Below are 26955 nucleotides of genomic sequence, written 5' to 3'. Positions count from 1 at the left end.
GAGAACTGACCGAGACAAAGCAGTCACACTAAGTACACAGGCGCAACAGCGAGCGTAGTCTGCTTGTTGCGCATAGCCTCTAAGTCGAGCGAATAATTCAGTGAGGTCTAGTACTTTATGATAGAATCTTTGTCTGTGTATTGTCCGTGTTTTTCTACGTCCCCGTCCATCCACGCTTACACACTCTATCGTGAATTCTAATTAATTAGCCTGCCAACATGTTTTAGCCGAGGTCTAATACCATTGACGCAATGGATAACAACCGGTGAACGCGGCGCCACAGCTACTAATACTTTTTTCGCTCTTACCAAGCGCTCATGTGACACATCCGTGAGTGCACCTGAAAGCTCGCGCGTGTGATTGACCACGTTGACGTTAAACGTTTAAGACGTCACGTGTCACAAGATGTGCGTCAAGTTGCCTTTGTGTCGTCAGAGTTTCCTGTTACTCCTCATCTGGCCGAGCTCTGTCACGATATTCTGAGAAATGTAAGGCTATGGGCCCGAGAGTTTGTTCGAGAAACATTATTGTCATCATGTTTGTGGATATCTGGCTTTGCTAATGCTGTGCGGGGGATTCATCCTTTTAAGATGTGGCATGTCAAGCTTGGAGACTCGTATACCTTCTGACATAAAGAACAATAGAATAAATTGATGCGCATAAGACAGTTCACTGTTTATTATTTGCCAAACTATGTCGTATAGACTAGAAAACCCTCACGTATGTAGTAAAAAGGGAGATATGCCGTGTGGAACATTGCAAATTCACAGAAAAATCAATTTGTGAAAAGGCAACACGAGAAGAGTAATGCACAGCCAAAGAAGGACATACCTTGTAAACGTATGTATCACCATTGTCGTAGGTGAATATTCTCTCAAGAGCCTTGCTGTAAAAAAACTGCGAGTGGACTTCAGTAGCTTGAGATTTCGTGAAGGAGTCGTTGTGGCATATCTGGAGGAAGAATGATCAGAGTATTTGTAATTATTGATTCATGCGTCCGAAAGGTTTCAACGGCTATTCAACCTGCGCTGCGTCGATAATCACTGAGAACAAGCCTCATTAATTTCATGTAATTCGTTCGTCTTCTCCAATTTTACTTATCGCGTTGCCTTCCAATTTTTATCGCATTGAAACAGCTGCACGCCTCATTAACTTTCGTAACGTCGCTTCTCTGTTTCGATGGATACTAACAGAACCGATTGAAACAGAATTTTATTTTCGCCACTGCCATTTAAATTGTAGACGTTGGTGAGACGCCACACTTTGTAGTAAGCTATGAAAACCTACGTGTCCTCTGGCTTGCCACACTGTGCAGCTATATTTCTTAGATATCAGCCTCGGCCGATTTTTGAATACCGGTTATGAACTGTTCGGATGGCCGGCTTAAAGCATTGCACTAAGAATAATCCTGTGATATTTCTGGTTCAAGATTTTCTAATTTCATTTTATCTTGCATTATTAAAATCTTGAGTTATCTAAAGCGAATGGCAGTGCGATAAAAGCAAACAGAAGTGGGTGCATTGTTTATTTGTCGCCTAGTCACTATTTCTGAGCAATGTTGAATGCATGCTCTTAGAAAACACGTGTAACACCAGTTTCGAGCTGCTGGTAACCGGGGTGGAGCCATAAATAAATCTGTATTCTGAATACATTCGTCTCGCAGCCCCTTTATTAGGCCGCTCGAGAAGTTTGTTTATGTACTGCTAGTGCACTGAGTGCTGAAAAAAAAATGTAGCACTAGGCACACTTAAGCACGTCCAGGTGAACTGCTTCTAGATTTTTGTTAAAATTTCGTGCAGAGGTGGAATTACACAGCGGGCAAATTTTGTTACCACGTTTGTGAGTACAACTAGCGTCTTGCGTTCACGATAAAGCCAAAGTGCGCGTCATCTAGAGCGATGCGACTTCAAGTTGCATATTTTGAAGAAATAGAATGGCTGCGCCGCCTATCACCGCTATGCTAAAACATGCATTTTACCATATCGGTGGCAGAAGGTACACGACGCACACTCCGACATTATTGGGAGTGAAACAGGGACACAATTGTTGCAAACGTGCTCATAAACTCAACCCCAATTGTACTCAACTTCTGCGCAAAATATGAGTTCAGATGAACAAGCGGTTTAGCTGGAAGAACTTTGCACATCTGGCGCTTCTTTTTATGTTGCACCGCGGCAGACTTATGAGACAATTTTGGAGACCAGCACCACAATGGTGCTTGGACTAGGGTATTTAGCAAGTGGACGTGCTTCCTCTCTCTTTGCTGTGCGGCTTTGTTGCTTACGTTGAAATATTAGCCTTAAAGGGACTCTGCGATGAAGACGGAGTAGTTTCTCGTCACTTGCAGTATAACATTTTACGACACTTTCCTAATAGTGTCAATATCAGGGTATTTATTAGTGTATTGGGCGACTGAAACAAGTGCTTCTTACCATTATCAGAACCATGTGACGGTAGTTTTTAGCGGTGGATATGACTCCACAAACTGCGTACTGGTGTTGCTTGAGCGTACAGTTTTACGCACGTTCACATAAACGTACATGGTTATCAAAAGAAGAAAGGCATGAGAAAGTTTTCCAGCCGTTTACATATAGAAGTCAAGCAGAAAAATACGAAATAAGAGATCCAAAGGTTCAAATTGTGATGTGGGGCAGCCAGGAAAAATATTCTATCCACTTCAATTTGAAACGGATATTGTTTTCTTTGGGCATCCCCTATTCCTCAGCTGTACCCTGCGCCTACTCCTAAATATTATCGCATTACATGATCAAAAAACATTTGAAGATAAATTTTTCCCATGGAAGACAGCGCTGAAAACTATAATCATAGGCTCAATTATAAAGCCAGACTGAAAGCCTCAAGTAACTAAGTTGCTAAGAGATCCTCACTTTTTACGTGTGGTGTCCGCGGCTGCTATGTGTTGCTACGTCACCCTCACTCTTGCGCTCGGAAGCCTGCGTTATCCGCGCGTTCCCTGTCCGCTCCAGCTCTCGCCTGCGTTCTAACTTCGCCTCGCTAATCGCAATGAAGAAATTCGGAATGAAAAACGTTGGCGGTAGTGATTTTCGAGCCTACAACCCCACGATCAGAATCCGAGTGTATTGCCCACAGGGCTAAACCAGTGCCTCCTAGGTAGCAGACCTGTGCACTCCGCTTATACTTGGAACGAAATTTCTATCGCTAAGCGCGACGTGACGAAAGCGGTGCCGTCAAAACCATCGTAGCTTACTCGGGAACATCCCCGTTCGATTCCATGGCAGTCGGGCGAAGTAGCACGACGTCACGGATTAAAGTGCGCCGGATTTGTACGATCCAGGAAGCGTTGGTCAAGAGTGTCAATGCGCTCGCTTGCCTGCGAGGAGTTAACTGGAAGGACCCATCAGCGGCTTTCAACTGGACAGTAATTATTTCGCATGGTCAACTCATAAGAAGTGTTAAGGTGTTCTCGGATTTTTCTTTTTTATGCTGCGGGTGAATTGTGCGGGGATGCCATTCAAACTTTGGAACTTCGTATTTATAGAATGTTTGTTTAGTTAGGGTTCTGAAATTTTTTGGGCGCAAGAAATTGAAGAATTTTATTTACCCCTTTTTTTCCCGGCATACGATTCGATACTAAACAATCGAGGCCTCGTCGTACCTTGGTAAAGCTGTCCATCTGGTACTCAGGAATGTCGTCGCACTCCTGGAAGATACGGTAGTTGCCGGGATGGCCATCGTCGTCCGCACTATACGGCTTGTACCAGCGGCCGAACAAAGCCACCGAAGGAGCCACCACGACTTGCGCACCAGCGTCCGCAATGTCTCTGACTGCTTCATGCGCAGTTCCCTAGAAGCGCGTGCGATACCATGTTGCTTTAGGCACGGATAGCTGTCTACGGGTGGCAGCAGAACTCTCTTCGCATTCTGAGCCGTCAAAAGCAGTATTTGGATTTTCCAAAGAAAACGAAAGACAAGAACTGCCAGATGTGCATTAGCACAGCTTCGTGTCTTCTCATCCATCCCACTGTCATCATTATAACAATTAAACACTACGGAGTCATTGCTTCATGTGCGGTGTCCACAATTCTGCAGCAGTTCTTGAGATGCTACCCGTGTTCTACTCATTTTCGAGCTTAAGAACGTATTGCGTGCGCCCAAGACTAAATAGCTCTAAATATCTGTACTCGCACCGGGAGAAACACAGTGAGGCAGAATAACAGGGAGGCCACCAAATTTGCGTTTGCAGTCGGTAACTCTTCGTACTTCTCCTCTAAGAGAGTAGAGCTTCTACTAGCGAAATTTTTTTTGCAGGGGATCTATACAGCCGGCAACAGTGACTGATTTACAAGTTTGCAGGAAAAAGTGTTTGAACATGGTCTCAATGTCTCCTTTCATGTTAGTGCGATATCTGCAACTTCTAGAGAACTACCAATCTTGTTCAATAAAATACGTTGAAGCGCAAGCCTGGCGCTTTGAAAACGATCGACTAGTAACAAAGAAAGAGTATACTCAACAGGTGTGAGCTATGTTTGTCATTGAAACAAATCACGTGATAGAAAATAGGTACGCAAACTAAGCACAAACGGCCGGTAAGGAGAGGAGGTCGTTCATTGCGAAATTTAATTATGTAACATGCAACCTATTTGATAACCTGGAGGCATTAGATTCTATATGCCCGAGTGTTACGCGGGTCGCACTGTATAGCGGCACTTCGTGTGCGTAATCTAATCGCTTCAAGGACAGGACGTTAAAGGAGGGAAACCAAAGAGACAACAGTTTGCAGCCGCGAGTAACCTGAGCCTATTCATTGTATGTGCCGGCTGTGCTTCATTAGAATTTAATGTGCCATATTTCGTTTACAAACATGCATTTTTCCAAGCTGCATGCACGTGTTTTCTCATTGCAGAAAGAACAATAACCTCCCACGCGGGCTACGACGGCCTTCTACACTCGAGACAACGTGCATGCAGTGTATGTGACGGCACTGGCATTGCTGACTTTAACCGACGCGATGGAAATATTTACGCAGTCACACTAAAAATTTTTTTTTGCACCGTATGTGCCGGAAATGAACCTCAGACAGACTACGGAGGTACGTGCTAAAACATAAGAATAACGCTGAACAACATAAGAAGTTAGTTATTTTCCCGAGCAAGAAAGATAATTAAAGCTGCAGAATTGAAGGCGGGAATGAATTTTTACTTTTGCATAACGCGAAATATAGGGACCGAGGTCAAGTCCACAACGACAATGTGTGAGTCAGCGAGCGAAAGACCTGAGAACCGTTCAAACCGATGGCAGGAGAAGAACAAGCTCTTTTTTATTCTTGCCTTTTTTTTTGTAACCTCACGGCACGAGGCACGAGACGCACACGCTGGAGCGCGCCATGTATAACAGGTTGCCGAGGAAGATGACATAACGATGGCTGCTACCACAACTAATTTCCACAATGCTTCTACATGTATTTTGACGCTTGAGATGCATTACAAGGCAAACAGAAAGGGAGCTTACCTAACCGACAGCGCGCCACGGTCTCTGTCGCACTTTAAGGACATCGAGCCGTCGAAATACGAGGCACGAGTGGGAGAGAAAGATGCGCAGGTATACGGCTCTGAATGGCACGGGCGTTCCTGCTGTACAGACACATTTATACGGCTTGCACTACCGATGGCGGTGGATTGTCAGTACAAAAGGCGTATTGATGATCGTGACATTGAAACTGCACAGCTGCGCCCTAAACGTTTTCTCTGCATCGGGTCAAGCGCACACGATCTGGTCGCACTTGCAGTTCGCGGGCCTCGCTTGACGCACTTACCAGGCTGTAAAAGTAAGCGTTGCCAGACGGCGGTTCCAAAAGCGTCGGAGGGACGACCATGCACGCTTCCCATTCTTTGTCTTGCATGTAGTAATGGCCCAACGACACAACAATGTCGGGCTGATAGATTTCCCTAAGAAAATAGAGTGAAACAGATTGAGCCGAAATACTCCAAGGGAGTGCCGCCGAAGAAACCCTCAATATAGACCCAAAAACGACACAAAGTTAATCTATAGTGATTATCTTTGCTTCTGGATCTGCAATTCTGCGACGGAAAATATTAAATAAAAAGAAAACTCAAACACGTACTTACACTCACACGCAACCACACAGAGGAGTTTGCCTTCTTGAATTTCGCGGTGTCACCACCGAACAAGTGTCTCAATCTGTCATCCTCGGTTTTGAGGTACTTTCATACGCTCGCGTCAATGTTGCCTAATAAATACAAAGTTTAATAGGTTCTGCATTGCCGGATTCATGTTCATTCATTCATTCATTCATTCATTCATTCATTCATTCATGAACTGAGCAGACAGTGTCAAAATCTCGCGATAGCGCAATAATTAATCTTGCATTGAAATCGAAGCCCCACTTTCGTTACTGCGTTTTTCGTGGCTCGCACTCTGAGTGACGTTTTTGGCGTTTCAGATGTTTAATTTTCTAATACGAACGAACATACCTCTTTAGTAGTTTAAGCCCCATGAAAGAAGCAGTTTGCTTCCACTCTACCTGTAAACATATGCGCAGTGGGCTTGAGTCGCTTACGTTATGAATAACGCTGTGAAGGCTCTCCGCATACAATGGTACTAGACGAGCAAAAACGGCGCTAAAGTAGCTTAGAATAAGCTACTTGTCATAAGCATAATGACACGAGATGCAATACACGGACTTGAAGGACGTGACGCGGCAGTTGCGTGGCACATTTTGTCGAGCAAAATGTGAAAAGGCCAATGGCTGTGACCAATGTGACAAAGACGAGATTTGTCACTATGCGGAAGAGAGCGACGATTGTAAAGATCGTATTTCTGCGAACTTGGCTGTCTTGAAACTGTTGGCAGATAGCTTGTAAATACATGTCTTTTTATAGCTTTATCAGTGACACTGTGGCAGAGGTCCTGCATGGTTACACCGCAAGATGGAACTCCGTTACTGAAGTGTCCTGGCCAGTTCCAACAAGTCGGCAGACGGGGCTACTGCTTCAACCATATTACGGGCACCCCAGCCGGTGATTTTGATGCAACCCCGCGACCCTGTCTCTTTCTGAGGCACCAACAGCGTCGAAGTTGATGCTTTGCTTGGGAATCACGAGAGCATCGCAATGAAAAATTGGTCCGACCGCATAGTGACGTTCGCCAATATCACTTTTTACCTCTGCGCGACTGCGCGCGTATGGTTTGACACTCACCAAGCAGAAATGAGCAGCTAGAATCTATGCAAGCAGAGCTTCGCAACATATTTGGCAAACCAATCGGTCGCCAGCGAGTCGCTTTAAATACGTCTCCTGTCGCACTCAAACTACCACGGAGTAATTCGTGTCGTACATACTCGACGTTCTCGCCTTTTGCTGCGCAATTGATACAAACATGAAGCAGGCGGTCAAAGTAAGACACGTCCTTAAAGACATCGCTGATGATGCTTTCAACCGTCTTGCATTTAAGGACGGCTCAACCGTTGAATACATTATCAGGAAGTGCAGTCGTTTTGAAGAACTGGAGAGCTGCCTCATCGCACAGCAATTAATGCGGCTTCCAAACACTGCTGCCACGTCGTCCTGCATGGACTTCCGGCCACCCAACCGGCTACCCATGACCGATAGTCTTGTCCGCATCGTATGTCGCGAAATGGAAGTGGTGTCTCTACTTTCCTTTTCCACATGCCATTCAGATGATTGCCGACCTACAGTCTCTTTATTTCAAGCCGTCGTTAGTAATACCTGGCGAACATAGGACTCCAGCTTGTCGGTTCCTTACCTCACCGTCGGGTAAGTTCTGTTGTTTCGCTATATTGAAATGCACCAAAGTTTCAAGGCTATTGGGATCCGGTCCAGTGGAGAGCCCAAGTCAACAAGCCCATTCACTTTCATTGCCACGGCGGGAAACACATTTCTCGTTATTGCCTATATCGCGCTTCATTCTCTCGCTTATTTTCTGACGTTTGACTCGGCGCCAATCGACCCCTGCAGTTTTCCGCTTGTAACAGCTCACCGCCCCGAGACACTCCGACACCAACTAGACGCTCCAGCCGTCCACCTTCCCCACACGATCGTCGTTTCCAGTCAACCTTTCCCCTGAGCTATTCATCGCCGCACACCCCCAGATGCTCTTCTCAGGAAAACTGAACGATGCAGTTCTCGGAGGTGACGATGCATTGAACCCCAGACCCGGAATTCCTCTTTGAACCTTGCTGACGTACGAGAATTTACCTGCCGTATAGAGGTAGATGGCCTACCCGTCGCTGCCTTATTGACGCCGGTACGCATATTTGCGTCATGAGCGCTGCCCTTTATGAACGCTTATAGTGCTAACACGCCCCGAGTTCGGCGTTGCGCGGGACGCTGACGACGGAACTCCGACACTGCTCGGAATGTGTACCACACGCGTGAGTATCAATGGTCGCCACACCAGTCTTGTTTCATGTTCTGCTCCTCTGCGCTCAGAACGCAATCCTTGGGCTTGATTTCTAATAAAGCCACTCCACTGTAATTCAGTGCTCCACCCGTGTCATTGAAATTGACTTGTTCGTTTCGCCAGGTGTCCCCGGCACAGTCCAGAGGCAGCTCTCTTGTTCCGAGTTTGTACGTTTTCCGCCCCGAGCACTGACCTATATTGTCACCTTACCCTGCCACAGTGTACTGGATAATGACTGTGTGGTTACGCCGTCTCTCAGCGTCCTTCTGTCGCACAATGTTTTCTTTCCCGTCACCGTTGCGACTGTTGCGACAGACTAGACTTGTCTGCCTGTTTTAAACATCGGATTCTGCGCTCAAGTTCTTCGTCAAGGCATAGCTTCGAACCACTCTGTCGTTTTAAAACGAGTGCCAGATTGCGTCACCGTCGCCTGATCATACATCAGCAATCTTTTCCTCCAATGTGGCCACTTTTCATAGGTATCACAATCTCCTCAGAAATGGACAACTGCCGTCATTTGGTCGTCAGATGCTCCGACATTTTCCAATTTGATGGCCATCCCTTAGGTCAAACTTTTCCGCTCAAACATCATACATATACCCGTGATGCGCCTCCAATTCACCAGCGACTTTACCGCGTGTTGCATGCTAGCTCCAAGTTATTTATGAATAGGCTTACAAGATGCTTTCAAAAGGCATTATTGAGCCGTATGCGAGCCCGTGCACTTGTCTAGTTGTCTTAGTTAAAAAGAAAGACACCTGTTGCGATTATGCGCAGATTACAGATATTTAAGTATAGCATTACCACGAAAGAGGTCCTCTTCCACGCGTTGATGACGCTCAGGGTTGCCTTCACGGCGCAACCTATTTTTCATCCATTGACATGTACTCTGGTCACTGGCAAATCACTGTTGACGCGAGGGACCGTGAAAATAAGACCGCCTATATTACACTTGGCAACCTCTGTCAGTTCAGTTATTGCATTTGGCTTTTGCAACCACCTGGCCACGTTAGAGAGTATAATAGAGACATTTCAATGGCCTATCGGCCTGGTCTACCTGGACGATGGGATCGTCGCTTCTCCGACCTTTGCAACACACCTTACACGTCTTTCTTCCTGTCGGTGTTTCGTGCTGTTGGGCTAGAGCTTAATTCAAGATTACATTTTAGTCTTCGCCACATTACTATCGTCAGGCATCTGGTCTACTCGTCTCCCGTCCGCTTCGATCCCATCAAGGTCCGTGCTATCCTATAGCTTCCTGTACCAACCTGTGGCAAGGACGTTCAAAGCTTTGCGAGATAGTGCTAATATTTCCACCAATTCTTAGAAATTTTGCAGACATATCCCATCCACTAACTGATCATTTCAGGAAAGACGTTGTTCATTTTCCGGGGGTCTCAATCAACCCATACAGCTTTCACGCACGTCATCACGCTGCTCAATATCCCACTGATTATCTTTATTTCGATGCCCATGCTCAAACTGAAATACGCAAAGACGCAAAGTGGCGGTGGAAATTGTGCTGTTTTATCCCAATACCAAGATGGTCATGATCAAGTTATTGCGCACGCAAGCCGGCTTTCTTGCGCCTGCCGACCGCAATTATTTCATTAACAAGTTGCGACTTCCTCGCACTTGTTTGGGAAGTCAGAAAATTTCACCCGTTCTTATCTGGGAGGCCTTTCACTGTTGCCACTGACCACCATGCTCTGTGCTGGCTTTCGAGCCTCAAGGACCCTTCTGGATGTCTAGGTCCCTCGGCTCTGCGTCTTCAGCAATTTACGTACACTCTGGTGTACAAGTGAGACCAACTACACCGAGACGCCGAGTGCTTGGGCGATATAACGTAAAACTATTCCAAACTTTTCTATTCCAATTCTGCAGTCAGCCCTCCGCGATTGGTCGAAAACGTTTTTGGACCCCCCCCCCCCCTCGCCTGTCTGTCACGCGACTTCACGAAAACCGCTATAGCTCCCCATTCGATATGACGTGTACACACTGACTATGGAGGATTTCGCCGAACAACAGAGAAATCATTATTTCGGTTTCGACGCTTTTTCGCCATTAGCCTCCCGGCTATTGGTCAAAAGATTTCGGGCTGCACCCACTTCACCTGCCTGTCACGCGACGTCACAAAACCGCAAGAGCTCACCACGTCAAAGTGACGTGTACTCATTAAAGATGCATTAATATGCCGAACAAAACTGAATTTTCTTCGGAATAGCCGCAGGCTGCCCCATTCCGAAAGGAATAAACAATGGCTGCCGCCGATCGCTCAGGCACTGGCTACTTGCACTTGCTGGAGAGCATGGTTTATTTGTGTATAATAAATCTTTTTGCGCGGCCGTGTAACGTTTTCAGGTACTTTGGGCATGTTTACGACCTCGTTCTGCCAACTCTTCTTTGCTGAGGATCCGTTTTAGCGTCATTCTTAAGCTTCCGTTGCATGCAGCCGCTATTTTCGCCCAGCCGCCGTAAGCTAAGTAAGGGAGAGCGGATCATTTGCAGACGCCGGCACCACCCTCTTCGTCCGGTTATCGACTTTCAGTGCAGTGGCTGGGCCCTATCGAATCCCGCTCCACTTGAGCGTGTTCCTGGCCTCTTGTCAGCCAATTAGGTAAGACAACAGATCTGCTTGTTGGCCTAGTTGGTGCTTGCTAAAAGTTATGTTTTTTGCCGCAATTGAACACTCACAAAAGGAAGACGCATAAAGACAACACAGGTGGCACTGTAGGCAATGTAGGTGGCACAAGTGGCACTGTGGCAGAGCTAGGTGGCACTGTGGCAGAGGTGGCACTGTGGCAGAGGTGGAACTGTGGCAGAGGTGGCACTGTGGCACAGGTGGCACTGTGGCACAGATGGCACTGTGGCACAGATGGCACTGTGGCACTGTGGCACAGGTGGCACAGGTGGCACTGTAGGCCAACACAGGCGGCAGTGTAGGCAATGTTATTCGTTTTTCGAGCAAACAAAAGTGACCTCCTATGAACGAGGAGAGTGTTTGATTGGTCTGTTCAGACAACCCTGCGGGCGACCGCCCGGTGCTTGCGTCGGCGGTTACGCATATTTGACGTCATAAGATTGCAATAAAAACATAATGGCATATTTTTACGTTATAGGGCCCCTTGTCTCAACAACCCGCTCCCATGGAGAACACACCAGCCGGCATTTTCTCGCTCACCGCTTCCAGCCACATTGGTGACGAGCGACGGCGGGAAACGTCTCTAAATGATCAAGCGCCTGCATTCTTGCTCATCGGGCCGGTCACTTCTTTTGTTCGTCATTGTAAATGACATCTTATATCGCCGGAGCATGCACCACGAGGGACAGGAGCTACTTCTCGTCTTGCCCACTCATCTCCGGGCGGTCGTACTCGAGCAACTTCGTGATGTCGCCACGGCCGGCCACCTAGGCGTTTTAGGACGTGCGAACGTGTGCGGCAACACATTTTCTGGCCCAGTCTCTACCACTATGTTCATCGTTATCTCGCTGCCTGCAAGTTGTGCCAATGCCAGAAAAGGCCAGCTCTTCCTGCTGTTGGGCTCTTCCAGCCTATTGATATACCGGCCGAGCTAGGTACTTTCTCGTGTTCGTCTCGACCCTCTCGGACCTTTCCCTCCTTCCACCGCGGACAATAAACTGATTGCCGTTGCTACAGATTATGGAACGTGTTACGCCATCACAACATCTCTCTCGACCAGTTGCGTTATGGACGTCGCCGACTCGTCGGTGCAAGACATCATTTGACATTACAGCGCTCCTGATGAATTTCTTAAAGACGAAGTCGCTATTTCTTAGCTTAAGTCATCGAAGGCTTACTTCCTTCTTGTGGTAACATACACAAGCGAACGACTGCCTGCCACCCTCAAACGAACGGTTTTACTAAACGCCTGAATAGGACGATCGCGGATATGCTTTCTATGTATGTTTCGTCATATCAAAACGACTGATACACCGCGCTGCCTTTCGTCAACTTTGCATATAGCTACTAACGCCATGACACCGCTGGCTACTATCCGTTCTATCTTGCGTATACGAACGAGAACTAACGCTCCATTTTTTTGCAAGTGTCTTTTGACCGCTGCCAAACCGTCCACTGAACGCGCTCGCAACATCGTTGCTACAGCAGAAAAGGCGTGCAAGATTGCCCGTCTTCGCCTCTCTGCGTCGCAGACACAACAGGAGTTGTACCGCTGTGCCACTTGTTCACCTTCATTGCCAACGTTTTAAGCAAGTAACTCTTGTTAATATGTTGCGTTGCCTGTGGCGTTGTTATTTTCATTTGTGTTTTACTTCTCGTTGAACGGTGCTGGTTGATATGTCACTTACGAAAGGTACTTTTATTTATAATTCTTGTTATTACAGGGTGTTTCTAGTAACTTGTGCCAAGGATTAAGAAAAATGTGGTTAGCTGCAGCCGAATAAAACCAACGGTATATGGTTTGCCGTTATGTGGCTCTCCTTATATTATTTTTTATATTACGCTTAACTAGGTAATTTAACTAAGGTCCGGTACGCAAATTTTTAAATGTTCACTTTACGGCCAAGTGCGTTTCGTTGCGTTGTACAGGAGGTTCAGAAACGACCAATTCAATTTTTTGTGGCAACGTACATGCAGCCTGGTGATATGTCTCGGCGTTTAATGAGAGCTCGGTAAATATGAAATAAAGCCACACGACTGCGCCCATGCGCTATCGTAATGCAACGCATCCTGCTGCTAATAAACGAAGAATGTTAATGAAATTTTGACTAAAAGGAAATGAAACTAATAGCTTTTTTTTTTGTAAAAACACCCAAAAAGAAGGGTTCGTTTTAGTAATACTCAAAACAGAACGAAACAATGACTGATCACTAAGGAATAATGTGGTTTTCAAGGTGACTTCGTGGGGTGTGGCGCGAACTTATACCCGATAACTTTGCGTAGCAAGATTCTGTGCCAGAATTCCCGCACCGCAGATAGGCAACGGCAGATGCATAGTAGATGGAGCAAGCCATAAGCCGCGCACTTACTGAAACGCCTTCGCAAGCGGAGCACCCCACAGAGGTCGAGCGATGACGGCCGAGAACACGGTGAAGGGCCGCCGTCCGACTGCAGCTGGACGCAGCAATTCTACCATTCCCTGCATAACATGGATGACGTCAGCTGAGCAGAACACTGACGTGGCGCTACACCAATATCGATTAGTCCCTGGCAATGAGCGTTCACGCGGTTACCAAATAATCGCACCAACTATAGAAGCAAGTCCAAAAACAACGTATATGTAAATAGCCTCATTGCAAGTCTTCACCCGCCGTGGTTGCTCAGTGGCTATGGTGTTGGGCTGCTGTGCACGAGGTCGCGGGATCGAATCCCGGCCACGGCGGCCGCATTTCGATGGGGGCGAAATGCGAAAACACCCGTGTGCTTAGATTTAGGTGCACGTTAAAGAACCCCAGGTGGTCAGAATTTCCGGAGTCCTCCACTACGGCGTGCCTTAAAATCAGAAAGTGGTTTTGGCACGTAAAACCCCAAATATTATTATTATTGCAAGTCTTCGTGCAAGAATTGCGCTCGGTGTCCAAAAAATGCATAGCTCATTTAAATTGCTACGACTTTTATTCTACATGAAACGCATGCGCTCAATGTATTTTGAACTTAGGGTCAAACAGCAGCAGTGCGTTCATGTCAGACAGCGCGAATACGGCCCTGTAATAAAAGGCGCAATGTGTTCACAGTTCTTTAAATAATTCCGAAAACCATTTTACCAATTTTTAATTACCACAAGAACAAAACAACAGCATAAGAAACACGAGTGGTACGATGCGCATAAGCACTACCTGAAACTAAATGGTCCCGAAATGGTTTGGACAAATTTATTAGACGCCTAAGGTAAAGCTTTAGTAAAACATTCGCGCCACAATTTAAGTGAAGCGTCTCATATTAGGAAAGCTACAGGCGATTATAAGTTACCTTCCTTCCTAGCCATGCTTGTGCTCCTCAACTCGTTAGACGAACTATCAGAGCTATGCTCTGCTTTCACAGGCTCTACGTCATCATGTGACTTCGTGTCGCCTACTTCCGGTGCTTTGAAGGCAGCGTGTCCAGCCTCTCCGCTAGTCGACTGGGCGTCAATGCCCAGGGAGAGCTTTCCGAACAGCGTGCGTTGCGAGCCTAATGTGGCACCACCAGGCGTGTCCGGTATTTCCTTAAATGCAGGCGAGTTGGGCGTTTCGACGGATGGGTGCAGGCGGGAACGTGAGCGGCTTGCGTGGTGTAGCCACCTGGTGGCGCAGAGCTGAACGAGCCAAATGTGCAACTAATATTACTGTTATCTTCCTCGGCCAGACGTCAATCCGCAAGACCCTCGATTTGGTGTTCATATTTGCCTGCGTCCTTGTCTCCTGCTCCGCGAAATTTTTTAATTTCGTTGGAGCCTTTTAGTCGGCAGACAATGCACGTTAGGACAATCGCAAACGTGGCTCCCGAGTTGCTTTCCCTGGGATTCAAGGATAAATGCTGAGTGAATGTAGGCTGCTTTAAGGAGAGGCAATAGCGCGGTGGCTATCGAAGTAGTTTGCTTGAGTTCAGGAGCGCCTGCTTTGTACCCAAACTCAGCTGAATCCAACTCACTTTTATGTTCAGGAGCAGACTTTTGGCACTGTCCATGTTGAAATAGTTTGGCGGGGTGTCCAGGTATCCGAAAAGAGAAATTCCACGCTTCCAAAGCTCGAGCAGCTTATCCCCGCTTTGACTAAGCCACGTTTGCTTCATTTGCTCTCGGTTGCTGAAACAGTGGGCATCAGAAGATCAGTGCACACTGCCGTACACATAGCGCATCATAAACTGCACTATAATGAGATGCCTCAGGTATCGCCAGAACAAGTACTCTAATCTGCACGCAAGATGTCGAACCACTAATACACTTTAGAAGCCTCACGCGGACCACAGCTGGGTACCTTTGGGAGTCGAGGGCTTATGTTTCAGGACATCCGTTGAGGCTGTAACAGCTGAATGTTCAAGAGAGCAAAAGGCTCTCGTGTCCGGAAACGGCGAGTGAATTCATGCGTTCACTGTGAGGCTCACGTTTAAGAGTGTATCCTCAATATGTCACAAAAAGTAGTCAGAAGTAAGAAGTAGGCTGTGAAGAAAACAAAATTCACCTTCCGCACCTTTCTCGTGCCACCCCCCCCCTCTTCACGTTAGTCTGACCCACAGTAACTATAAGCCGACAATCCTAAAGAAGAAAAAGTAACGACTTTCTCCTATTTTTGATCAACACCACCTTGTTCAACTGTATGAAGTGGCTAACTGGTGTTCCAGTTAATTTGTCCTGCAGTGCACTAAAAAGGCGCTTTGCTGGAAACGTAGGCAGATCTACAATGCATTTTACAAGCTTTAAGTGCACATCCTGTGTATCTTACACGAAGTCGGAGGTTAACCCTTCCCTACGTGCAACACACCGGCAGTTGTTTCACCTCCGTTTGTTCCACAAAGCATACTAGTATAATCACTACCTTCAAACGCTCTTAATAAAATCATCACCATATACATCTACTCACATGTTGGTCATGCACAGAATTTATGTGTGACAAGATGGATAACCGTAATATATTCTCAATCTTTCTAGCGGAAAGATTATGTCGACTGGAACCACCTCCCTAAATGCATTGTACTACTCACTGACTTCTCCCGCATTCGTGCTACACTACTTGATTTTTTTTTAAAACTGCGATTGACTTCTGTTCTTCGATCACATTGTACTGCTTGAGTTCCTCTGACTGAATGTTTTTGTACTGCTTTGTATATCCGTCTATTTACTTGCAACTGCTTTTTTTCTTGTTTACTTTTCTGCTGGTACCTTTAACAGCTCTCTCGCAATATTTCAAATATGCATTTCAATGCTTGTAGCAGTAAGGCGTCCTATTTCAGCAGGCCAACTCAATGAATGGAATTGCGTTACATGTCAGATGTAAATGTAAGAATGCAGTTACCTGGAGAAGAAAAAGAACATACAATTTTATGAGCGCAGCCACAGATATACAAGTTTGCCGGATAGAAGACTGGTGGGAATGGTGCGTATTCAGCTATAGTGCATAGTTCAAAGCCGGACATACAAAGAAACGCAAAAGAACGAGCGCTGGCTACAAAGTGAAACGTTGCAACATTGTTACTGCTGCTGAGGCTCGGTTCAACTGGTTAGTCACATTTGGAACAAAATAAGAGTGCTTAGTTAGACGAAACACAATACAGCAGGTGCACGTGCGGCACAGATTTTGTTGCACTGGAGCAGCCCCTATTTCTTTGGGTCACTAGTTTTGTTTTTTGTTTGAACACTCTTAACGCGTCTTACGAAAAACAAACACGCTAACACCATCTTTTGCTTATGAAGCACCGCACGCGTTTTAGCCGACAAAAGAACGGAACCACGAAATATTTGACGAAAGGCATTTGCTCATTCTGACGTGTGTCTCCTTTTACTTGACGTTTCGCTTCCCTATTGCTCTGCTGCGCTATCCATACCGCCTAAAGGCGCGCCTAAGCAGTGGTCGGGTGCTTGTCAGACGTTTAATCAGTTTTGCTCGCTGAACACCACTGCCTCTATAGACGAGGACGCAGAGGTAAACAGAGGACGGTGTCATGCTCACTCGTAATTGAATCCAACGCCGTATTTAGTCTTGGAGTGCGCGCCCGAAGCCGCCGACAAGAAATGCAGAAAGTCCTCTTTGAAAATGGAGTAGCTTGATCCGCCCTCGCTGTCCATGGTAGTGTAGAAAATGTAGTCGCAAAGGCCGTCATCGGGCAAAGGTGTGTTCGCGGTAAAGTTGATTCCGAATGTGCAGATCAGTGGGGACTGCAGAGGCTTGTCGACATTCACGGGCGGCACTGAGCAAAGAGCCATTAAATTGTTGAGAAAATCAGTCCATGAACTAGTGATTCTACGAACGAATCCTACAACCTGCTTCGTACGTTTGAATTACAGCAGAAAACTCACTTTCACGGAGCGCAAGCAGGGGGAAATATTGATGTACAACAAAAAAGTAAGCGGAATTGTGAAATTCTCAAGATGTTAGCAGCATTAATTATAGCATTAACAAATAACTACATTGACAAATAAATACATTCTCCATATCGTCAACAAGACAGTGGCAAGATTCTACTGACTCTCTTTGCTTCGTCTGTCAATCATCATCGCGTGATACAGACAGTCATAAGGGTCTGCTACCCCATGGCGAAGGGGGTTTTGCAGCGCTTTCTGCCTTTCAAGATGCCACAAGATATAAAGGAGCTGGTTACTTTCTATGCTGCACAAAGCGGTGAAACCCTTTGCAATTAAAATTAGTTCATGTCGCAGTCGCACCAGTTCAACACTTCTGGTGGAAAATTAATGCAGTCCCATCGAGATTGGAAAAACGTTGGAACAACGTGATAGTCCAAAAAACGTTATCTTGTTATAACAAGTATTTGTTGAGAATGACCTTCACAAAGGTAGTGCAATAGGCCCATTCTGAAATCGGTGAGATAACAAGGTCCATGCAAAACTTCAATATGTGGTATTTACTGTTCGAAAAGTTCTGTCAACATACCTGTGGCTTGTACCGTAGTGGGGACGCCCCTCGTTGAAAGGGGCAGTGGCTTTGAAGGATCGATGCCTATGAATGGAGAAGATTGGTGCACGTATTTAATTAGTATTAGTAATAAACCAGCAGACTCCCACCTGACCCGCGGTAAGATCTCTTCACATCGACCGCCATAATAAACATTAGCTTCTACGTACGATTTTTTTCGTATGGTGAACTTAATAGAACAATTGGCTACAATTTCGTAGTTTGGAAATAATGATGTGACAAACAGCTATCAATACTTCAACATAAAAGTCGCTTAACTCGCTTTCTATTTTCTGCCTAAGTTGCTGCTCTACACTCTAGTGCGAGGCGTTTGAGAAATCTAGCAAGAAATTAAGAAAATAACGGTAGATATAGCTGACATAAGAGCACCTGTGGAGGCTGACTGTTATTAAATGCATTTCTTACATCTACGACTTTTCGAGGCTAGAGAACTGTGAAACTGCAAACTACTTTATTTTGATCTAGACTACTATTTCAAAGTCAAAAATTTGTTATCAATTGTGCGTATTGTCATGCAGTAGTGACGGTAAAGAACACAGTAACAACAAATAGTTTAAAATAAAGTTTGTCGCCTTTACGTACGTTAAACGTAAGCAGCTCTGCGGGACATTATGGTGCGTGCCCTATCAAGTCTTTTAGTTTACCTTACGGAAACAGAAACGTAAAGAAAAGGTTATCAAACAGGGTGCTGTCTGGTGCCTCGTGCCAAACGTATCCACCCAAAGACGATCCATTAGCAACCATCGTGCTGTTGCTATGTGGACGCGTCTCGTTAGGCATATGGGCGCCAGAATCAGCGAACGATCTCAGAAAGTGGACGCGCTATGCGCTCATAACTAACCTTTTAGGCCAGTTTAGAGAAAGCGAAAGCTCATTACAATAGTTACTGGCGATCAACGCGAGTGAGCGCGTAGCCATCACGAGAATTCACGCTCAAGCGGGAGCCATGGGTGCCGCCATGTTCGACAACGCTGTTAGCGTCCGTAAACATTACGGACGTTAAACTGGCCAAATAACGCACGTTGTCATGGCGCACGTAAACCGCAGAAACCCATGACGTTCCGGGCATGCGCAGTGAGGACGACGCTATTTCTTTACGCACGTAATGCTTTTACGTTTGGTTGCAAACGTTAAACGAAAGCTGTCTAATACTGTGAATTACGAAACTAACTTTTATTGGGCGAACTTGCGCCTACAAAAACAGGCTACCCTTAAAGCACAACGATAGTAGAGAACACAGTCGGCGATTGTCGAAAATCTGATCCGCGGGTCAAGCGCGTCAGCTTTTATACATGAGCCATCAAAGGTTCCAGAGTAATCGCTGGTGCCTGCGTGCTTTCCAGAAAGCTCTACACAAGTCGCGTCGCCCATGCAGTCAGATTTCACAAGCTTCGGTGACAACACAACCATCGATAACATTCGAGAAACTTCTGATACATGCAGGCGCGTCCCGCGCTGAGATAACATTTGTTAGATAGTGAAAGGCGCTCACCCGAAAAAGATAAACAAGTCCATGTGTCAGTATTAAAAAAATAAATTATGGGGTTTAACTGCTAAAACCACTTTCTGATTATGAGGCACGCCGCAGTGGGGAACTACGGAAATTTCAACCACCTGGGGTTCTTTAACGTGCACCTAAATCTAATAAGTACACGGGTGTTTTCGCGTTTCAACCCCATGGAAATGCGGCCGCCGCGCCCAGGATTCGATCCCGCGACCTCGTGCTCAGCAGCCCAACACCACAGCCACTGAGCTACCACGGCGGGCCGCGTCAGTACAATGAAACACCGCTCTATATGTAGCGTGCTGACTCAGCTCGGCGTTTCCTTTCAAAAATGTTATGGATACAGCAGCATTATAAAAGTACGCAGACCTGTCATTATATTTCCTCATTTACAAATATTATATAACTAATGAAGGGGAAATCTTTATTTCCAACCGCATTTTAACACAGCGCTCCAAATTCTTTGTTGCGTGAAACCTTCGCAGTATTTAAAGTGCCCCTTAATTGCTTGTATAATAGAGAGAAAAAGAAGAGGAAAAACGGGGAGGTAAAGCAGTTAAATTTAAAGTGCATGAAAGATTGAAAAAAAAGGAAAGAATGAACGTTAAAGAAAAGAGACTTGGTGTTAACAGTAGTAACGATAGGCTTACTATGATCGTCTTCGCAGGTTCGTTTGTCTTAGATAAGTAACAGAGTAGTCGCAGTTTTTAGGTCTGGTGACTTTAGAGGTGACTTATTTATACTTTGAGCCTCTGTAAAGCGTTGTCAACTTATTTGGCTGTGTTAACGTACAAAAGCAACACACGCACAATAATAGGGGTGCCGTAGTGAGAGAGTTCCGGGTTCATTTCAAGACCCTACTATTTTTCTTGATAGCGATAGCACTGCACGCGGACTTCGTCAAGTTTGGAGGTACCTAACTAAAAACGTAGGCCGATACTGAAGGCAGTGCGCTATCTAGCTTGGCGTATGTAAGCGAGAACTATCACGATAAAAAAATGTGAGCGCCAGAAGCTTCAAATAGCGAATTTAGCACGAGGGAAGCAAACGTGCCACTGTGGCCCGAATGGTTGCAGAATTATGCTGCTGCGCTGGAAGATGGAGCGGTCACGCATGTTGATAGCGTTATAGATGGACATCTACTTAAAATGTATATAATAGAAAATTCCAGATGTGTTGAGCGACAGCGATCGTGTCAAAATGTGCCCTAGATACGAGGTACAGAAACGCGACCTTGATAAATGAAGGCTCGCAGGACTACTCGTGAAGGGCGCGGGGCATAGCCCGTCGAAATTTCCCGGTCAACGCAATATAAGTTTGCTATAACTTTAAGAGAGTCAGCGTTGTTGACTGCTGACCAAGTTTTTTTTTCCAAGTACAACCAATGCTCGGCACGAGTGTTTCTTCAGTTTCTTGCGTTTCCTTTCTGGACCCGCGTCCCTGTGCTGAGTAGCGGTACCAAATAGCGACAGCGTGAACTCGATAGGTGTAGTATTTCACTCTCAATATAGTCGCTGCGTGCATTCATTTACAGCAGGAGCTTCAATTACATTATTTGAGCTTTCAGTTGCAGCACGATTGCGACACTTGTCGAGCAACCGAATGAAAGAGTCTGCAATATATTTTATAAGAGATATAGCCGAAACCAATCAGAATCAATATGGTCGTGTGTACGTCGTTGGCTTCCTGATTTTAACGGGATACACTGTTTTTATAGTTTTCAGATTTGCGTGAGCAGACTATAACAAAACAAAAACACTACGCTCATGGCGCGTAGCAGACGGCGGTAGAAAAAAGGCACAGAAATGAGCCATTCAATATGGGCGAAAAATGCAATGTCAGCCTTTGAAAAGTTAACGAAAGTTTAAAGTTAACGTTATTAAAGACGGCGGAAATGACTGGGCGAACTACAAGAATGTCGTCAGAATCGGTAAAGACATATTTAATAGTGCATGGCATGAAAATTATATATACACTTTCGCCTCAAAACTATATTCTTTTATTGTAGGCTAACCTAGTGCCCAATATCCTTTTTTATCAACGGCGTATATTTTTTGATGCGGAAGACGTTACCAAGTAGACTAGAAGGCTGAGCTACTGCATCAAACATAGTGGGCCTATTCTCGAGAAGAAGTGGCTTCACATTTCACACAGGTACATTAGTATGTGCGGTATTGAAACTGTTACTACCGTGGTATTCACAGCATCCACCACATACTCGTATTAGAGAATGTAACTTAGCTAACAGCCAAACGCATAATCACATATAAATGACGGTTGGCAGCGCAAACGCTGCAGGCGATGTAGTTCCGATGGTTAACCGTTTATTGGGCGACGGGAAGAAAGAAAAGCAACAAGGACAACGCGGCTTACTATTTAGACTGCTTTAAAGCTTAGCGGCAGACAATCTTACTATAACGATGACGAATTTGACACATTTACCACGTAATGGCGACATAAGGGGATCACAATGTACAGTAGAGAGGGAGGAGGGAGAGTAAAACTGCCAGTAACACGCGGAAACATGGCAGCAGCTGGGTGCCATACCGGAGGGAGTGGGCTGGCGTCCTAGACTCAGCGTGCAGGCGCGAGGTGCGCGCGCGGGCGATCGGAACACCACGATGTTAGAGAGGTGACGTCACACTGCCAATACCAACGGGCTTCCGCTATTTAACCGCAGGTGGAGGACGCAACCACGTCACTCAGGGTTGGTGTTCATGCTTTACACTCGCCTTCACAGCCATTAGAACCTATCTGCCAAAAACAAACTGCTTGGTCTCCGGAGTGGCCTGCAGCCGACAGCTGAAAAAGGGATCCCATATAGCTCCAAATGGCAATAGTTATCGTATATGAATTCCACTATCCACATTCTACAACCTACATTTTTTACGTCAATCATTTTTTTTCAAAGTGTGTGAATACAGGTTTTATTTAAACGAGCATCATATGAAGTTCGACGGAAGGATGTCCTAAACGAACTGGAAAAAATTGCAGTCAAAATTTCTCTGGGTATATTTCTTAAGGAAATTTTAAATGTAAAACAACTCCTACTGCGATTTCGACGAAATACAAATGAGTCAGATATTGTTTTAAACATGTTTACATATGCAGACGCATGCTTCAAATCGGTACAGGTAGACTTTCGAATATGGGCAGGTTGATTTAAGGCTCAGAACCTACACAATAAAGCGGCACCCGATAACCTACAAACGTCCTCAAAATGAGAAACACTCATCAGTCAGAAACGAAAACTTGATTCTCATAGTGCACAGGTAAATACCACTACCAGTTCTTTTTAAGGAGCTAATGTTGTGCATATAATGTCAGTGTTCTATGTCAAGCAATTTTCTATTCACGCAAAACTCATGCCCAGGTATTACTGTACTTGAATTTCAAAAATTTGTTACAAGTATTCCTCAATAAGAGGAAAGTTTAAACTTCCTTTTCAAAGCTTGAGGGCATTTTGACTTCGCGTACATTAATCGGAGCAACTCCACACAGGATGCCAAACTGAATATTTGTGGTTTGTCGCAGTACTTTTTTCCATTGCAAAAAAGCCTTACTCTTGTCACATCGGCTGAATATGACTCATTGAGCTCTCACGCTACAATGCAAAAACCTCTCTTGTCACTCCCAATGTGTGCCACCATATACCATACCCAGGCGAAAACGCAAATTGCAGGTTCTCCAAAAATGTTGCATTGGTCATAATAAAGCTAAAGGACGGGTTAGCACTTTTACGTATTCTGCAAGGCTTGTACAGGTGGTAGCGTCGAAAGTAATGGCTGAGCTTACAGTGAGACAATCAGCGGAAGCTGTTTCAATTTTATGCGATGATGTACTATACCCTGCCAATTTCTAATACTTATTAGAAAGCACAAATGTCCCCACTGCATAACTTTCGCTCCTGGTCGGGTTGGGTTAGGTTAGCACTACTTACAGTTTTCGTACACCTGTTGCGAGGTGAATGTGTCCCGGATGAAGTCCAGGGTGCTCCTGAGGTCCTTAAGGCGAAAGAAAGTTCCGTTCCCGCAAACTCCGTAGTCGTCTGCGCCTTCCATGTCGTAAATGGCTACGCCGTACTCGTAACCAATCATTTCACTTTTACACGTACAAAGCTGCAAGCAAAAAAAAAAGAAAAGAAAAGCACGAGCAAGCGGTAAGCGTCGCAACGCGAGAGAATTAACCTTGTCCCGTACAAAGAAATAAAAAGAAAAAAAATGCGAATGCGCTGTTTGCAAGGATACGCCTCAACTCGTGCCACGTAACGGCGTTAGTGAGGATGGTAACGTTTTTCGAACTTAGACGAACGTCTTGGTCAGTTACTCATCATCATCATCGGCGTTCTATAATCTCCAGCCAGATATGATGGCGTGATCCCTGCGAGCTTTCTGAACGTGTGCACAATACACCCGCTTATAGTTTCTTGCCAGCGTCCATTCGTTGTGCTGCTACACGATGTCGCTGCACCGAGCCTCGCAGAAGGCGATCCACAATACATTTTAGAAATACCGTAACATAAGCTATGCAAAAAATAGCACCCCTTCGGAAATCTCCGTAAGTTTTCCGAAACCATTGCTTCCGTGAACCAGAAAGAAGCTCAACACTGCCTTTCTACAGTCAGAAAAGCTCACCCACACCCCCCTATTCCTTGCGGGCTTTACCGACGTGACGACATCAAGGCATTCGTAAACCACTCTGAAAACACTGCGGCTTTTACTCAACTGTGGTACTTGTCAATGAAACTCTGCCGCGTAGTACCGTATAAGCAGTAAGAAGAGACGGTCTATTGTTTGGTGGGCGCCAGTGAGCTCCTAGCAATAAATATTGACGCACTCTGCCTTCTACAAGAAAATATACCAGAAACAAGCTCTTTGACTTTTCGATGTCTTTTGCGACCTTACAATATGTGAGCTAAACTAAAAAATACAAACTATAGAAAAATTTAACTATATCCAGATAACGATGTATATCGAAATGGAAGACTTAACAGATAATCGGGCACGCTTATGGGTATCACATGTATCCATTGCTGTGAATGGCTCAATTGGAGCGGCAAAGAAAAAATACCAGCGACAGGCGAGTAAAATTGATGCAGCCTCCCTTGCAAAGCGAACACATAGGATATCTGTGCTAAAACAAATGGATGCGCGGAAGCTTACCTTATAACGTAAAGAAACGGGATCGTCGTAGACGAATGTGAACTGCTGCTCCTTGTTGTACATAACTGTCGCGTGTTCCTCGTCGTCGTAGTACGAGGTCTTGGAAGTCTTGTTTGTGCAGAGCTGAAGGAACAGCGGAACATACGTACGCACTTGTTAAGCTATCGTATTCCGAAATGCCATACTATACACGCGCTCCCATTCAGCATTGCGTATTTGAATGCAGCGACACATTAAGAGCAGCATGGTACGCTCCGTGTAAAGGTGATCTGCGACTGTTCTCATTATTCTCAGAGAATTAAATTCCCCCTTTTCTGCAGCTGCTTTTCTTTTCCTGGTTGAAAACGCGGTCACTCAGACATAAACAGCAAGTGCGGTACATGTGTATCCTTTCATTGATGCGCATTTGTGACCTCTTTCTTTTGTTGCGTTGCTTTTCGGCAATCAGCTGCTCACTGTAATTGGCTGAAGCCAGAAAATGAATCTGCCAATTCTGGCTTTCGTACAGAAGGTACGCATATAGCTCACTGTGAGAGCATAGGAAATAGGGCACAAAAATGGCAGAAAAGAAGCGACAACCGTAGGTAGCGATAACACAGCCAAGATGCAGCCAACGTTCTGATACAGCCAACGTTCTACAGCCAGCCAAAGATACAAAGATACAGATACAAAGATACAGATACAAAGATACAGATAAAGATACAGATAAAGATACAGATACAAAGATACAGATACAGATACAAAGATAAAGCCAAAGATACAGCCAAAGATACAGCCAACGTTCTGAAATTGGATAGCGATGTCCTTGATAGCTTTTTTAGATCCGTACTATTGATTGATTGAATGATTGATTTACTGACTGACTGACGGCTACATAAGCAGCAGTTGGCGGGAAGCGTGAGAAGCCGTCAGAGATCGTCGAATGCCATCGCATTCCATCGCATTCTTAAAAGAGAAGCTTAAGCGTCGTGCAAGATTTTAATAGCGCTGTCAACCCTGCATGTCTGCACATACTTCACAGTGAAGAATTGCGGACAGCGTGCCGTTTTGGCAACACCGACATTGAACATTTGAACAAGCACTGACCTCAAGGATGCTGCCTAGCTGGGATTCACGCCCTGTGATTGTGCACCTGTGACGCACGCCATAGTTTCCGGGCTTGTCGACGACGGCCGGGTCCGACCACATAGGCTTGTACCACCGACCGTACATGGTGACCGACACGGCCATCGTAGAGTCGATGCCCGCAGCCCGGTACTGCCTGATGCGGTCGTGAGCTGTTCGCTGCAGAAAGTGAAGGACGCCACATTACCGACAGGACTGGACTGTGAAAGCATACGAGCGCTCTGATGCCAGAATCAGTGAATATAGCTCTCCGAATCAAAACAGATAGCTGCGTGCCGGTCGTATGTAAAAAGAGTGCTCTTGTTCTGCCTCAATAGCCGATTCCCAGTCCTTAAAACGGACGTTTGGGCGAGTTGGAAAGCCATTTTAAACAGAACCGCGCGTATTTTGACAGGGACAAGGAGGGAGACACGACACAGACAAGCGCTGCCTAGTCCTAGTCCTGCCTCACTAGTATGCTTCATTGGCCGTTGGGTATCTTTTCCGGGTCATGTACGTATATCAGCCTCATCAACAACAATTACTACAATAGCAGCAGCAGCACCCTCATCAGCCTATATTTATGCCCACCGCAGGATGAAGGCTTATTCCAGCGATATCCAGTTGTCCCTGTCTTGCGCTAGCTGCTTGCATGCCGTGGTTGCGAATTTCCTCATTTAATCACACCACCAAGGACGCCGTTAGCCTTTAGCCCTTGCCGTCCGCCACGGCCTGTCTACCAGGCTCGCCGGGGGATTACGATTGGGCTGGCCAGCCTGGCCTGCCACGGCTCGGTGAATGGTTTCTTCTTGGGCTGCATGTTCGTGCCGTCACATTTCTATAGCATGTGATAAAGGGTGCTGTGCACGTTCCAGTGCTCGTATGTCGATTTGTGGCTCGCTGACTACATTCTGTTTGGGACTGAGGACGCTGCTCGCCTAGGGTGAAGGTGCCACCTGCTGTTTTGATAAAGAAAGTTGATTACCATTACTACATCCTACCACCTAATTCTCAGACATGCATGACTGCGCTTCCCTTCCCTTGGTACTCATACTGTAACGCTCAGAGACCACCAGATATGTCTGCAATTGTGGTCTGACATTTTGTCTGAGACAAATGAGTTTATGGACTAAGAGACCACAAGCTTTCAATGCTTAC

The 26955-nt window shown here is 45.8% G+C and overlaps 1 protein-coding gene across 7 annotated transcripts in view; it reads right to left on the bottom strand.

Moving 5' to 3' along the window:
• Positions 1-26955, bottom strand: part of LOC135913307 (uncharacterized) — a 568389-nt gene that overhangs the window by 200299 nt on the left and 341135 nt on the right. For all 7 annotated transcript variants that reach the window (XM_070541258.1, XM_065445900.2, XM_065445902.2 and 4 more), the window contains 10 exons: positions 25780-25977; positions 24694-24816; positions 23472-23649; positions 17986-18051; positions 17047-17284; positions 15032-15185; positions 13432-13541; positions 5795-5927; positions 3638-3826; positions 832-951 (listed from right to left, as the gene is read on the bottom strand). In XM_070541258.1, the coding sequence (XP_070397359.1) occupies positions 832-951; positions 3638-3826; positions 5795-5927; positions 13432-13541; positions 15032-15185; positions 17047-17284; positions 17986-18051; positions 23472-23649; positions 24694-24816; positions 25780-25977 (1509 nt within the window). The remainder of the gene's footprint in view (positions 1-831; positions 952-3637; positions 3827-5794; positions 5928-13431; positions 13542-15031; positions 15186-17046; positions 17285-17985; positions 18052-23471; positions 23650-24693; positions 24817-25779; positions 25978-26955) is intronic.

The sequence above is a fragment of the Dermacentor albipictus genome, chromosome 6, assembly GCF_038994185.2.
Source record: "Dermacentor albipictus isolate Rhodes 1998 colony chromosome 6, USDA_Dalb.pri_finalv2, whole genome shotgun sequence".
Lineage (NCBI taxonomy): Eukaryota > Metazoa > Arthropoda > Arachnida > Ixodida > Ixodidae > Dermacentor > Dermacentor albipictus.
The sequence above is the reverse complement of the archived record's forward strand: the minus strand, read 5'-3'. Positions and strand labels throughout refer to the sequence as shown.